Consider the following 13,388-nt stretch of genomic DNA (forward strand, 5'->3'; position numbering starts at 1 on the left):
ATCTATAATTCTCTATTATAGATTTGGTATATATATATATATATATATACACATATATACACACAGTACTGCATTGTATACTGTACTGAAAATTGCTAAGACAATAACTCTTAAAAGTTCTCATCACAAGAAAAAATAAGGTAACTATATGTGACAATAGATGTTAACTAAATAATTTTGGTAATAATTTTGCAATATATACATATAGCAAATTATTATGTTGAAATGCAAATCGAAATTACAACGAGATAATCATCTCACACCTGTCAGAATGGCTAAAATCTACAACACAGAGAAACAACAGGTGTTGGTGAGGGTGCGGAGAAGGGGAAACCCTTTTCCACTGTTGGTGGGAATGCAAACTGGGTGCAGCCACTGGAAAATAGCATGGAGATTCCTCAAAAAAGTTAAAAATAGAACTACCCTATGTTCCACCAATTGCACTACTAGGTATTTACCAAAAGAATACAAAAATAGTAATTCAAAGGGATACATGATGTTTTTTTAGCAGCATTATCCACAATGGCCAAATTATGAAACAGTCCAAGGCTTCATTAAATGATGAATGGATAAGGAGGTGGGAATAATACTCAGCCATAAAAAAGAACGCTATCTTGCCATTTGCAACAACATGGATGGAGCTAGAGTATTAAGCAAAATAAGGGCGCCAGAGAAACAAATACCACACAATTCCACTTATATGTGGAATTTAAGAAACAAAACAGATGAGCAAGGAAGAGAGAGAAAAAGGCAAACCCAGAACGAGACTCTTAACTATGGAAAACAACCTGATGGTTATCAGAGGAGAGGTGGGGTGGGGGGAATGGGTGAAATAGGTGATGGGGATGAAGGAGTGCACTTGTGTGTGTGATGAGCACTGGGTGTTACATGAAGTATTGAATCACTATATGGTACACCCCAAACTAATATTACACTGTATATTAAGTAATTGGAATTTATTAACGTATTTATTTTTTATTAACTGGAATTTAAGTAAAAACTTAAAAAAAGAAACCCTCTCTAAACCCCACAAATCATTACGTTGTACATCTAAAACGAATAGGATGCTATATGTCAATTATACCCCCATTGTATTCTTGAGCAGGGAAGGATTTTTTTTTCCATCGACTCCAAGAGTCTTTCTTGCATACGTGCAGGCACTTCAAAACCTTCCAGGTCTCTCAATCATTTATACTTTCATGTTTACCATCATTCTGGAACACGTTAAAAAAACAAACAAACAACCCAAACACTAAAGCAGAAACTCTCTAAAAGGTGAAAGTGGAATAAAATGAGGTTGTACTTGTTTTAGAGTTTTCTTCCGAACGGGCTTTCTCCGCGGGGGTGGAAGAGGGTCCAAAGGGTTTTCAGGATGTGAGCGGTCAACGCGTTAGAGAACGCGGGGCCCGGAGAGAAGACGTCTTCTCCCCCTTCCTTTACTCGGTCTGCCTGGTGGAGCCGCTAAACAGCCAGCGCCTGGGAACACGGGAGGCGCCGCGGGGTCGCAGCGCAGGCCGGCGGCCCCTCCTCGCCCAGCTTCCCGCCCGCCCCGCGCTCCCCCGAGCCTACCTGGCCCGGCCCGCCGCGCCCGCCGCCCCTGAGCCGTCGCCATGGCACCGCGCTGCCCCGCCCCCCGCGCGCCGTCGGCCGCCCCCCCTCCCTCCCGCAGCCCCGCTCGCCCCTCCCCCGCACGGCGCGGCTGCGGGGGAGGGGGTGGGGCGGGGGCGGGGGCGGGAGGAGACGCAGGCGAGAGGAAATCGGCGGCGCGACGCCCGCGGCCCATTGGCTGCCTCGTCCTGGGGCCAGGAGCCCCGCCTCTCTGGCGGGGTCACGTGATCCCTTTCAAAGATGGCCGCCCTGTTGTTTTGATGAATAATACTTGGTGGGGCGAGGGGGTAAGAGTAGGGGTGGAGGGGTAGGAGGATTTACTCTTCCATCCAGAGCATCGAGAGTCCCGTCCTCCCCCTCCCCCCCTGCCCGAGCTCCGGCGTGGAGGCGGGGCGTGGCCGGCCTGCTTTGGGAGGGGAGGGGCTTCCCTCTTCAGTGCTAGGCTCTGCCTCGGCGGCTCTGGGGTCGCCTTACCTCGGGGCATCCACTCTGCAGTCGCACAGTTCCCGCCTGGGGCAAAGGGTGGGAAGGAGAGCAGGATCTGCTGGAGGAAGCTCACCTGCCGTGCCACCACCACGAAGACACAGCAGGCTCAGGGCACGAGACGAGCTGGAGACCCGAGTCCCTGGTCTGGGTAACCTGGGAAGCAGAGGGCAATAGTGGCGCCTTAAGATAACCCTGTAGCAGCAGCAGTGGCGGCCAAAGGAGGCTGCTCGGGGCACGAGCAGCTGTAGGAGTCTCTGGGGCGATTGAAGTGACCGACGCCAAGGCGGTTCAGTGCCTCTCGTGTTCTTATTTTTTAACCTCTGACTATGCAATTCTGAAACCTCCCCCATTCGGGGGACCAGACAGCCCGGTAGACACCTTCCACTCTCCTCCCGCCCTGGTCTCAAGAACAGAAGATCTCTCCCTAACGCCTTTCACCATTAAGAGGAAAGCGATGGAGGAGCTGAGCGCTGATGAGGTGAGGAGGTTGGGGGGACACCTTGGGAGATTAGTTGGCAACTCTTTGGCGCTTTGGACAGGGATGGTATTGCGCCAGTGGTGCCTGGCCTTTGGGCTTGGGGAAGCAATGGAGATGACATTTTCCGGGAATAAAACGAGTCTCGGAGAGGGTCTTCAGTTGTCTTCTCCTGTACTACCTTGCCATCTGGCTTCGTTCTGAGCTCCATTTGCTGCTTTTCAAGTCTTTCAGGGTCTGAAAAAGAGAACATATTGAGGCGTTCATTCTTTTCCTCATGGTGTTTAGGGCAAGAAGGGCTAGATAGATTTACATCAAGTTAGGTGTGTGTGTGTGCGCGCGCGTGCACGCGCGCCTTACTGCAGAGATTTAAAGAATAATTTGGGGTGGAATTAGAATGTATAGGTGTGTGTTTTTAAAGGGAGCATTTGAAATCCCAAGTATGTGTGGCTATTGCATTGTACAAGTTGGTTAAACATACGTTTGTGTCGGGGGTGGCCTACAGACGGATTCTGTGATATTTAAAATATATATCTTCTCAAAAGCTTAGTGAATTCGAGTTAAATTCTGTAATTTAACAGATACTAATGACCCCGGGCATACCTCTCTTTCATTCTGCCTTTTTCTGGTTTTGGCCCTTTGAAACTTGTCTTTTGCTGTAGCAGACACTGAACAGGAAACAAATGGAAGCAAATGACTTTGTAAACTCCCCCTGGTATCATTTCTGAAAGGAGTTTTACAGATCTCTTTCTTGATAGTTTAAGGATTATTTAATAAGGTTGCCATAAAAACAATGGCAATTAGGGTACAAGGAATTTTCTGTGATTCTACTCACTTTTGCCTTCCTTTTTACAAATTAGGAGCCTCCCTTTCAGGACCCCTGCTGGTCTCCCTCTCTGCACTCTACCTCCTAATTTCTTTCGCTAGTTCATATAAAACTTCCCTACAGTATTGTGAAAGTAGTCATCCATTAGATTGGCTCAACTACAAAACTTACATACTTAAGTTTTAGTGAGAGGAGTCAATATATTTACTTAGGGACTACAATTCTCCAGGAATGGGGCTTGCAAGTGGTGAGTTCAGATGTCAGGTAGAAAAGGAAACAATTTTGTGGGTCGTGATGCTTGGCTGTTTGGAAAGTCAGGATTGCTCATACTGTGTTATTTCGTTTTCTCAAATACATCAAGACTGTAATTTAACTAAAATTAGAAGAATATTAAACGGTTTCTTTGATTCAAGTAGGAACTTCCAAGAGGTCTCCTTAAAGGCACTTTGTTTTAGGTAATTTTTAAAAATCTGCCCTCCCTCTCTTTAATATTAATTCTAATGGGTAAATTAAGGCAAAGAGTTTATGTTTTTTAGTAGTCCTTTGCCTCCAGAAGTTACTTTTTTTCTTAACATTCTCTAAGTCACTCCTGGTTTAGAGGTTTCTACATACTTGAGATTTCACCAAGAAATTGTTGTCAAACCAATAAAGCACAGGGACCAGTTAAAGATACTGCCTAATCTACACTGTGGCACTTCACATTAACCAATCTTTGAGGATGTTGTAACTTTTTTGTGACTGTATAGGAACAAATGTAATCATTGTGGAAGAGATCAGGAAAACATTTTTCAAGGTCAACAGAATATTGAAATAAATGTGAAAAATTAAATTCACTAATATTAGATCACCATAAGATTCTGTTTGACAATTATGTGGCCTGAACGAAGAGGAATAGTCCAATAACTGGTAATTCACTCTCAGCAGTACCTAGAACACATTAAGTGTATTATTGTTTTTTAATCCGTTTCCTTAATTCTGGGATTAAGTTCGCAGTTCTCAACAAAGACGTTTCCGGAGCTTTTGCCTTTGTATTGTTACTCACTTGGTGGAAGCTGTGTCACAGGTATGGTAGGTGACATTTGGTTAGAAATAAGACGTTTATATGGCTGAAAATTCAAACCTACATCTCAGGTTGAAAACAGGTAAGAGTAATCTTTCAGTCTGAATTAGGCAATTAGGTAGGGCAGAGTTTTATATTTGAACAAAACGGGGATGTCTGGGTGGCTCAGTGGTTGAGCATCTGCCTTTGGCTCAGGTCGTGATCCAGGAGTCCTGGGATCAAGTCCTGCATCAGGCTCCTGGCGGGGAGCCTGCCTTTCCCTCTGCCTATGTCTCTGCCTCTCTCTCTCTCTCTCTCTGTGTCTTTCATGAATAAATAAAATCTTTTTTAACAAAATGAAAACTTCTGAGAATACAGTCCCTACGAAATAGAGATTGGTATATTAGAGCTTCAGAAGATTTTACATTATGGGTCCCTCTCATAGATCACCTGAAGTTCTTAGTTGTCTTCTCTTGTCGTAAGTAGAGTAGTTCTTTACGTTTCTTGTGTTTTTTATTTATGTAGCACGTTACAGTGAGTTCATGGCTCTATGGAGCAGGTCCATGACTAAGTTCATTTTCTTCAGGAACCTGCGTTCCAAGGCTTCATTATGTACATTACATTCATGTAATGTAGCCTACTCATATGTTCTTCATATACCAAAATGATGCTATCAGTTGGGCAGGACAGGTATTTTAAACTTTATCAAGTGTGGTGATGAAATTGCATTGAAATGATTTGATTTTTCCTCTTTTCTTTCTTTTTTTTTTTTTTTTGGCTTAGTCTTCTTTATGACCTAGTTCATCTTCAAGATGGCTGGCTAGGATAGTTAGGGTGTGGTCAAGGTTTTAGAAGAGTGGTAAGTCTTTTTTCCCAAATGCAGAAAATATGACCTTGTACTTTTTAACAATGTTCTTTAAGTGGAAAGGGACCGATATATGTTAACAGCCTTAAAAGCCTGCTCAGTGCCAGGCACTTTATAACCATTGTCTCATTAAATACAGCAGTGCAATCAAGCAGGTCCTTAAATTTTCCTTGTTTTATACATGAGGCAGCTGAGATTTAGGTTAACTGACTTGTCTATAGTGATCTGGCTTAGAAGTAGCAGAGATAGAATTCAAACCCAAGGTGCCTGATCTAGAAAAACTTTCTACTCTATTTTATTGCTTAACAACTGACAGTAAATTCACTGCAGCTTCCATATACATATCCTACTAACATGCTTGATCTACATAGTTTTTTTGTACAAGTGTTGTTTTTCATAATGCATTCATGGTATGACAGAGTTTATGGTCTTTTTGGTACTAACTCTTCATCAGGCCCCTCCAAAATTGTTCACTCAACAGACATTTTTTTTTAAAGATTTATTTATTTATTTGAGAGAGAGAGAGAGAGAGAGAGAGGCAGAGACACAGGCAGAGGGAGAAAGAGGCCCCTCGCAGGGAGCCCGATGTGGGACTTGATCCGGGATCCCAGGATCATGCCTGGAGCTGAAGGCTGACCTCAGCCACCAGGCCACTCAGGCATCCCTAGACATTTTTTTTTTTTTTTTTAAAGATGCTGTGATCCCCAGTGAAGTGTTAGGTAGATTAGGAGAAAAGACAGTCCTTTTTCTTAAAGAAATTGTAATTTAACTGGGGGCTGGGGGTCGAGGTGGAGATAGGTAGGAGTCCAATAGTTAGAATGCAGAGTACTAAGTGCTGTTCTGGAGGGATCCACAAGACATTAAGAAAAATGAGAAGGGACCCCTGGTGGGGTAGTGGTGTAGTGAAGACTTTCAAGAAAAAATGATGCTGAATGCTGAGCAGTAGTTGCCAGGTGACGGGCTCTTGGAACTGGCTCTGAGACTGGGAAGCCCAGGAAAGAGCAAGAAGTAGTGGACCAAAGGCAGGATTTTGCTGGGGGAGTGGATGCAGGTAAGCAGGCCTCAGATCTTGGAGGGTTTCAGGAGTACTTAGGAGTTTGAACTTTGTCAGTAAGGCTCTAAGTAAGCCTTTGTCAGTAAGGCTCTAAGTAAGGCCTTTGAGGAATGTGAAGGGGTTAGAAGGATGACTGGCAAGGGTAGAAAAGTAGGTTGGAAGAAGTGGCTGCAGGCCGGAGACAGATTAGGAAGCTTGTGCTGCTCTCTAGTAGCGATAGTGGAGTTGAAGGAAGGCATTGGCAGTGGGGATGGAGGAGGGCAGACACCAAAAATACTGAGGATCTAAGTTAACCCACTTCTAATGATCAGATTTGATGTAAAGGAGGCAGGGGTGAGAAAGGAGAGAAAAAGATGATTCCTTGGTTTCTAGCTTGAGAGAAGGATGGATTGGGGGAGGATAAGGAATTCTAGACCAGGAACAAGCATATTTTTGGACCATTGAAAGATGAGCCAACATAGAGGACCCCCCCCCCCCCCACCTCTGGCATTTCCACTCTGACCTCTCCATCTCTTTGACCTTTTCTTTCTTTGTAACAGGCCTCAGAAACTAGGCTCACTTTTTCCCCAGTAGGTAATTGCTACCACTCACTTGATAGCCGGGATTTTTCCTCAAGCCTGGTAGGAAAGTAGGATGTAGCCTCCCAGGGTCCTTCTCTACCCTTTTTGTTCATCTTAGCCAAGAGATAGAGAATGATTATCATATCAGCTAACATTTATTGAACACTTAGTATGTGCTAAGCACTTAACTTGCTCAGCAAGACCTCATTTGACAGATAAGAAAGTTGAGGCTGGTTGAAATTAAGTAACTTGTTAAAGGATACACAACTAGGAAGTGGCAGACCTGGGTTTTAATTCAGAGTTTGATTTCAGAGTTTTTTTGTTTTTTTTTTAAGAAGATTTTATTTATTCATTTGGGAGAGAGAGAGTATATGAGAGAGAGTATAAAAGAGAAGAGAGCACAGGGGTACCTGGGTGGCTCAGTTGGTTGAGCATCTGCCTTCAGTTCAGGTCATGATGCCAGAGTCCTGGGATCAAGCCCCACGTTGGGTTTCCTGCTCAGCAGGGAGTCTGCTTCTCCCTCTGCCCTTCATCTCCCTCATGCTCACTCTCTCTCAAATAAATAAATGAAGTCTTTTTTAAAAAAGAGAGCGCACAAATGAGGGAGAGGGAGAAGCAGACTCCGTGATGAGCAGGGAGCCCCGATGTGGGGCTTGATCCCAGGACCCTCAGATCATGACCTGAATCGAAGGCAGATGCTTAACTGAGCCACCCGGGCACCCCGTGATTCAAGAGTTCCTATTCCCTTTCCTAAACTACCTGAAAACAAATAATTTGAGCAAGTTTATGATGTTTATAGCATTTTAGCTGCTCTTTTTGAGAAGGGAAATGGAAGCCCCAGTTATCGCTAAGAATGGAGCTCGTCAAATAGCCCTCTATTCTTGTAAGGGAAGATGACAGAAAGAAGATGAGAAGCCCTTGGGTCTCCAGGCCTTTGCTTGGTGCAGAGTGCATTTGTTCACAAGGTGCTTAAAGTATAGGGCACCTGGGTGGCTCAGTGGTTGAACATCTGCCTTTGGCTCAGGTCGTGATCCTGGGGTCCTGGGATTGAGTCCTGCATCAGGCTTCCCACAGGGAGTTTGCTTCTCCCTCTGCCTATGTCTCTGCCTCTCTTTCTGTGTCTCTCATGAATGAATGAATGAATGAATGAATAACATCTAAATAAATAAACTAATTAATTAAATAAAAATCTAAAAAAAGGTGCTTAGAGTATGTCTAGGTGAGGGTATCTTCCCATAAACAGCTTATTGAACTGTATTTACTGTTTACTTGCTTCATGTCAGACATCACAGGAGCCCTGCTTGCATGGAGCTTCATTCCAGTGGGAGGAAACATAATAAACAAGCATGTACCGTTAGAATGTCATATGGTAATAAGACTACCAAGAAAAACCAAATAGGCAAAAGGGATGGAGATTAGTGGGGACATGAAGTGTGGCTTTAGGAGGTGGCTTTTTTTTTTTTTTTAAAGATTTTTATTTATTTGAGAGAGAGCAAATAAACAGGAGCAGGGGAGGGACATGGGAGAAAGAATTCCAAGCAGACACCACGCTAAGGACTGAGCCCAATTCAGGAACTCCAAGATCCTGACCTGAGCCAAAATCAAGAATTGGATGCTTAACTGACTGAGCCACTCAGGCGCCCCAGAGGTGACTTTTGAATAGAAATTTTAGGGATTACAGGGAGCCATCTGAGGGGAAGAGTATGCCCAGGTACAAGGAACAGCAGGAAACTGGGGCCCATCCTTGTTCTGCCTCTGGGACCTCAAGAAGGCACATTGTGGTTGGAGCTGCTGAGAAGGGCACAGTAGCAGAAGTCAGTCATTCCTTCAGCAAAAATGTGAATTCTTGGGATTCATTCATTTGTGAGATGCCTTCCCCACCCTTTTTTTTCCCTTCACATTAACATCTTTGAAATTGAGATGCTTGTTATAATGATGTAATCACTACTGGTCAGGAGGCAGGTATGACACAGTTGTCATTTCCTGTTTATGTGCAAACTTGGTTCTACCTGTTTATATTATTGCCCCTCAGTTGAGCACTATGGGTGTTAAATTTAGTTGCCATTTTAAATGCCTTTCAAAAACACACTTTGATCAGCAGTAATTAAAAGCAAATGTTACTTTATGCAGAGAGGAATGGCAACAACAGTAGGGTGGCAGTATGATATTAGTAAAGAAAATGTTTGCTATTGGAGGAATGACTATGATTCTGTATTTTATTGCAAAGCACTGACAAAGTACATTAGGGAGCTTTAGAAAGGCCACAGTCTGTAAGTTTATGAAGCTGTGCCACATTATGAAATTGAACATACAGTTAGAAGGATTGCCTTTCCTACCTAGGCGATACAGCTAATAGGTCACCAACACTCCATGTTCTTCAGAAAGAAATCTCAAAGCAATGGGAGGCTGGTGTAACTGCTTACAACTCTTTCTTGGTCTGTTAAGCCATTTTGTTATGGTCTAATGGGCAATATTTTTTCCTTGGTGGTGCAAAAAATAATAGTGCAGCTTATTATCAATGATGTCCTAAATTTGGTGAAACATATGCCCGGTATTGTTGTAGATCATGAGAATAAACCAATGAAAAGTACAGGCAGAAACCCTGCTTTCGTAGGTCTTTGATTCTGATTTATGTTTTTTTACTTTATTTACATTAAAAAAAAAAAACTAATCCCTATGCCCAACGTAGGGCTCGATCTCACGACCCCAAGATCAAGAGTCACATGCTCCACCGACTGAGTCAGGCAGGTGCCCCATTCTGAATTTATGTTTTATTTTTTTTATTTTTTATTTTTTTCCTGAACTTTTTTTTTTTTTTTTTTAATTTTTATTTATTTATGATAGTCACAGAGAGATAGAGAGAGAGGCAGAGACACAGGCAGAGGGAGAAGCAGGCTCCATGCACCGGGAGCCCGACGTGGGATTCGATCCCGGGTCTCCAGGATCGCGCCCTGGGCCAAAGGCAGGCGCCAAACCGCTGCGCCACCCAGGGATCCCTGAATTTATGTTTTAAAAGAATTATATGGGGATCCCTGGGTGGCGCAGCGGTTTGGCGCCTGCCTTTGGCCCACGGCGCGATCCTGGAAACCCGGGATCGAATCCCACATCAGGCTCCCGGTGCATGGAGCCTGCTTCTCCCTCTGCCTGTGTCTCTGCCTCTCTCTCTCTCTCTCTCTCTAGGACTATCATAAATAAATAAAAATTAAAAAAAAAAAAAAGAATTATATGGGGCAGCCCAGGTGGCTCTGTGGTTTAACGCCACCTTCAGCCTGGGGCCTGGTCCTGGAGTCCCTGCATCAAGTCCCACCTTGGGCTCCCTGCATGGAGCCTGCTTCTCCCTCTGCCTGTGTCTCTGCCTCTCTCTGTGTGTCTCTCATGAATTAATAAATAAAATCTTTAAAAAAATAAAATAAAAGAATTATTTGCTGTGAAGTTCATAGACAAGAGGAAAGAGTGAAAGCAGAAAGGAGCCATCAGAGGAGTCCTAGGACAGGGTTAGTATAAGCAGCAAACGGTCAGATAGTGACTGGTCAGCTATCTCGTGGGTTGAGCCCCTAGTACCGGGTGATGGGGTGGACATGGCATGTGAAAGTGTGAAATTGAGAATGGCTGTGTGTGTCGGGATATCACTGGACATTGTAAGAGATCTGCATTCGCAGCTGCTTATGCCAGATCAAGATTTATTTCTCTTAAAATAGGAGGCTGGGGCTGCTGAGGCAGCTCTGTGTTCATGAGGGGCCCAGGTGCCTTCTGTCTCATTGTACCAACTCCCCTAACATATGGCTTCCATCTTTTGGCCCATGCATGTCTGCATACTAGCAGGAGGAAAGAGAGGAGAGGGGAAGGAGAAGTCCTACTCCTTCTCTTCAGTGGCGCAACTTGGAGGCTGCGTTCTTCAGCTCACCTCCTACTGGCTAATGAGGAGTATAGGCAGAATCTAAGGCACATGGCCACAGCTCCTTGCTGAGAAGCTGAGAAGTACAAGTTCTACTGGGTAGCCATACGTTCACCTAAAAGTTCTCTTATGTTAGAAGGGGAGGACAGTCTAGGCCTTTCTTTCCAGACCCTTCTTCCCAAATCTAGAACACACTCTGCACCTCTTCAAAGGAGACAGCCCATAGTCAACTTCAGAGCCCAGAATCTCTGACTGATTAATAAACAGTCCAGGAACCTTTAGATTGAAATATGCAGTGTTTACCGGTGTCTCTCCCCCCACCCCCACTCCCCACTCCCTACCCCACCCCCGCCAATGTACTGTGATTGAGTAGGTTACCATAATGGAAATAGAACTCCAGTTGGGGAAAAGGAAGGATGGAAAAGTAAAGACTCCTCACTGATCCATAGCCATTATTTAGCTCCTCTCAGGCCATGTCGTGAGGACTTCCTGCCTTGACAGTGATAAGAGTTCCTCACTGCCCATTTCACAGCCCTTGGTCTGTTCTTTTGGAGGAACTCCCTTGTCCTTTGCCCTCCGTGGTAGTTTTTCAGGATCTGTTTTTCTCTGGGGATAGGTCATTGGAGAATATCCTCTTCCTGAGGATGAGCAGTTTCTCCAGCTTCTTTCCTGCTGGATACTGAAGGAGTTGGCTTTTCAACCCTATTTAGCCCCTGACACTGAATAGATTTAGGCTGTAGGCTGTGGGCTGTGGATGTGCCTTAGGCAGATGTATATTCCTTTTTACCTCTGCATGCAAATCGCCAGGTTGTAGCTTGAATCTGTCTCCTTCTGGTGGGACTTCTTGCTTAGAAAGTGGCAAGAAGCCAGTAAGCACCCAACTTCTGAATTGTTTGACCAGTTCCCCTAGAATTGTAGGCCATGTTGACATGCAGGCAATTTTCGAAGATATATCATGGGTTTTACCAAATATTTTGTTGTGGACTAACAAGGATTATCAACCTTCCGTCCTGCAATATCTGTGCCCATGCTGATCCCCAAGCCATTGCCACATAATTATAGTCTATTTAAGTTGATTACTTCCAGATTCCAAATTCTGTGCATTAGTTAAGATGTTGGTTCAGCTGCTAGAGATCCAAAATAATAATGGCTTAAACAAGGTAGAAGCTTATTTATCTTTCAAGTAAAAATCTGAGTAGGTGGTTGAGAGCTGGTTTAGTAATTTCACGATTACTGGGGAGCCAGACTCATTTTGTTTTGTGCTCTTACCATCCTCAGCATGAGGCATCTAGCTGTAGTCCAATATGGCAGCTCTAGCACCTACTTGCACATGTGCATTTCAGTACTTAGGGACTAAAGGGGAGGGGAGGGCATGTTCCTATCCCTTAAGGACATGATCAGAAAGTGTCACACATCATTGCTTACACCTTCTTGGCCAGAACTTAGTCACATGGCTACAACCAAATGGTGGCTGAATATAAAATGAGGCAACTAGCAGTCTCTACCAGTCATATCAAGAGTTTTAGCCTACACAGCTTGAAGAATGGAGTTGTCATATACTGAAATGAAGTAATTTGGAAGAAGATTTGAGGGGGGAAACTAAGTTATGTTTTGATCGTATTATGATTCTATTTCTTAGCAGTTATCCACATGGAGATGTTAAGTAGGTTGACATATGTTGGGTTTGCAGCTCAAGAAGGTTGATGGAAAAAGAAAAAAAAAAAAGAAGGTAGATGGGGTTGGGGATACCAATCAGGATATGTCAGTATATTTAAAGTTATGAGAATGGGGAAGTCTGGGTGGTGCAGGTGGTTAAGCTTCCCACTCTTGTTTTCAGCTCAGGTCGTGATCTCAGGGTCATGAGATTGAGCTTCACATCAGGCTCTGTGCTCAGCATGGAGTCGGCTTGAGATTCTCACTCTCCCTCTGCCCTCCTGCTTGTGCTCTTTCTCTAAAATAAATAAATACATCTTTGAGAAAATAAAATGAGAATGATAGATTACATGGGAAGCAAGTGTAAATAGAGAAGAGAGAAGATGAGGCCCAAGCCTTGAGCCGCTCCAGGAATTAGAGGTGGGGAGATAAAAAGGACCCAGAAAAGGATTGGTAAGGGACAGCCACTGAGGTAGGAGGAAGGTCAAGAGATCATGGAGACCTGGCATCTGAGAGAAGAAAATGTTTCATACTGGAGGGGAATGTCCAACTCTGTTTAATGTCAATAAAATAAGTTAGAGGAGGGCTGGGTTGTCATATACTTGACAATAGGGTTGGGCAGCATGGAGGTCATTGGTGACTTTGACAAGACCAGTTTCATTGCTGATCAGAGTAGGTTCAAGAGAGAATGGGAAGAGGGAATAGATAGTTCAGGAATGAGGCATAGGCTCTGGGGAGAGGCTGAGGAGCCCTTCGTAAATGGTAGAAGCATGTTAAGAAGTGGGGAGGAAATACTTGGTGAGCATATCTTTTAACATTTTATCTCTTACCATACTCTATTATAATCACCAATGGTTTTATTCATTCAGTAAATATTTTTTCAGGGTTTACTCGGTTGCTCTCTTTCCCTGAAGTAGAAAGTAAAGG

The 13,388-nt window shown here is 44.0% G+C and overlaps 1 protein-coding gene across 1 annotated transcript in view; it reads left to right on the forward strand.

Annotated features, from left to right (window-relative positions):
• The first annotated feature begins 1,844 nt into the window (after positions 1 to 1,844).
• The window catches only part of LOC121499283 (ubiquitin conjugation factor E4 B-like), a 40,198-nt gene continuing 28,654 nt past the window's right edge, over positions 1,845 to 13,388 (forward strand). Inside the window, exon 1 of the mRNA XM_041769788.1 lies at positions 1,845 to 2,572. Coding sequence (XP_041625722.1) covers positions 2,549 to 2,572 — 24 coding nt within the window. The 5' untranslated portion in view covers positions 1,845 to 2,548. The remainder of the gene's footprint in view (positions 2,573 to 13,388) is intronic.

This window comes from Vulpes lagopus, chromosome 10, assembly GCF_018345385.1.
Source record: "Vulpes lagopus strain Blue_001 chromosome 10, ASM1834538v1, whole genome shotgun sequence".
NCBI classification, from domain to species: Eukaryota; Metazoa; Chordata; class Mammalia; order Carnivora; family Canidae; genus Vulpes; species Vulpes lagopus.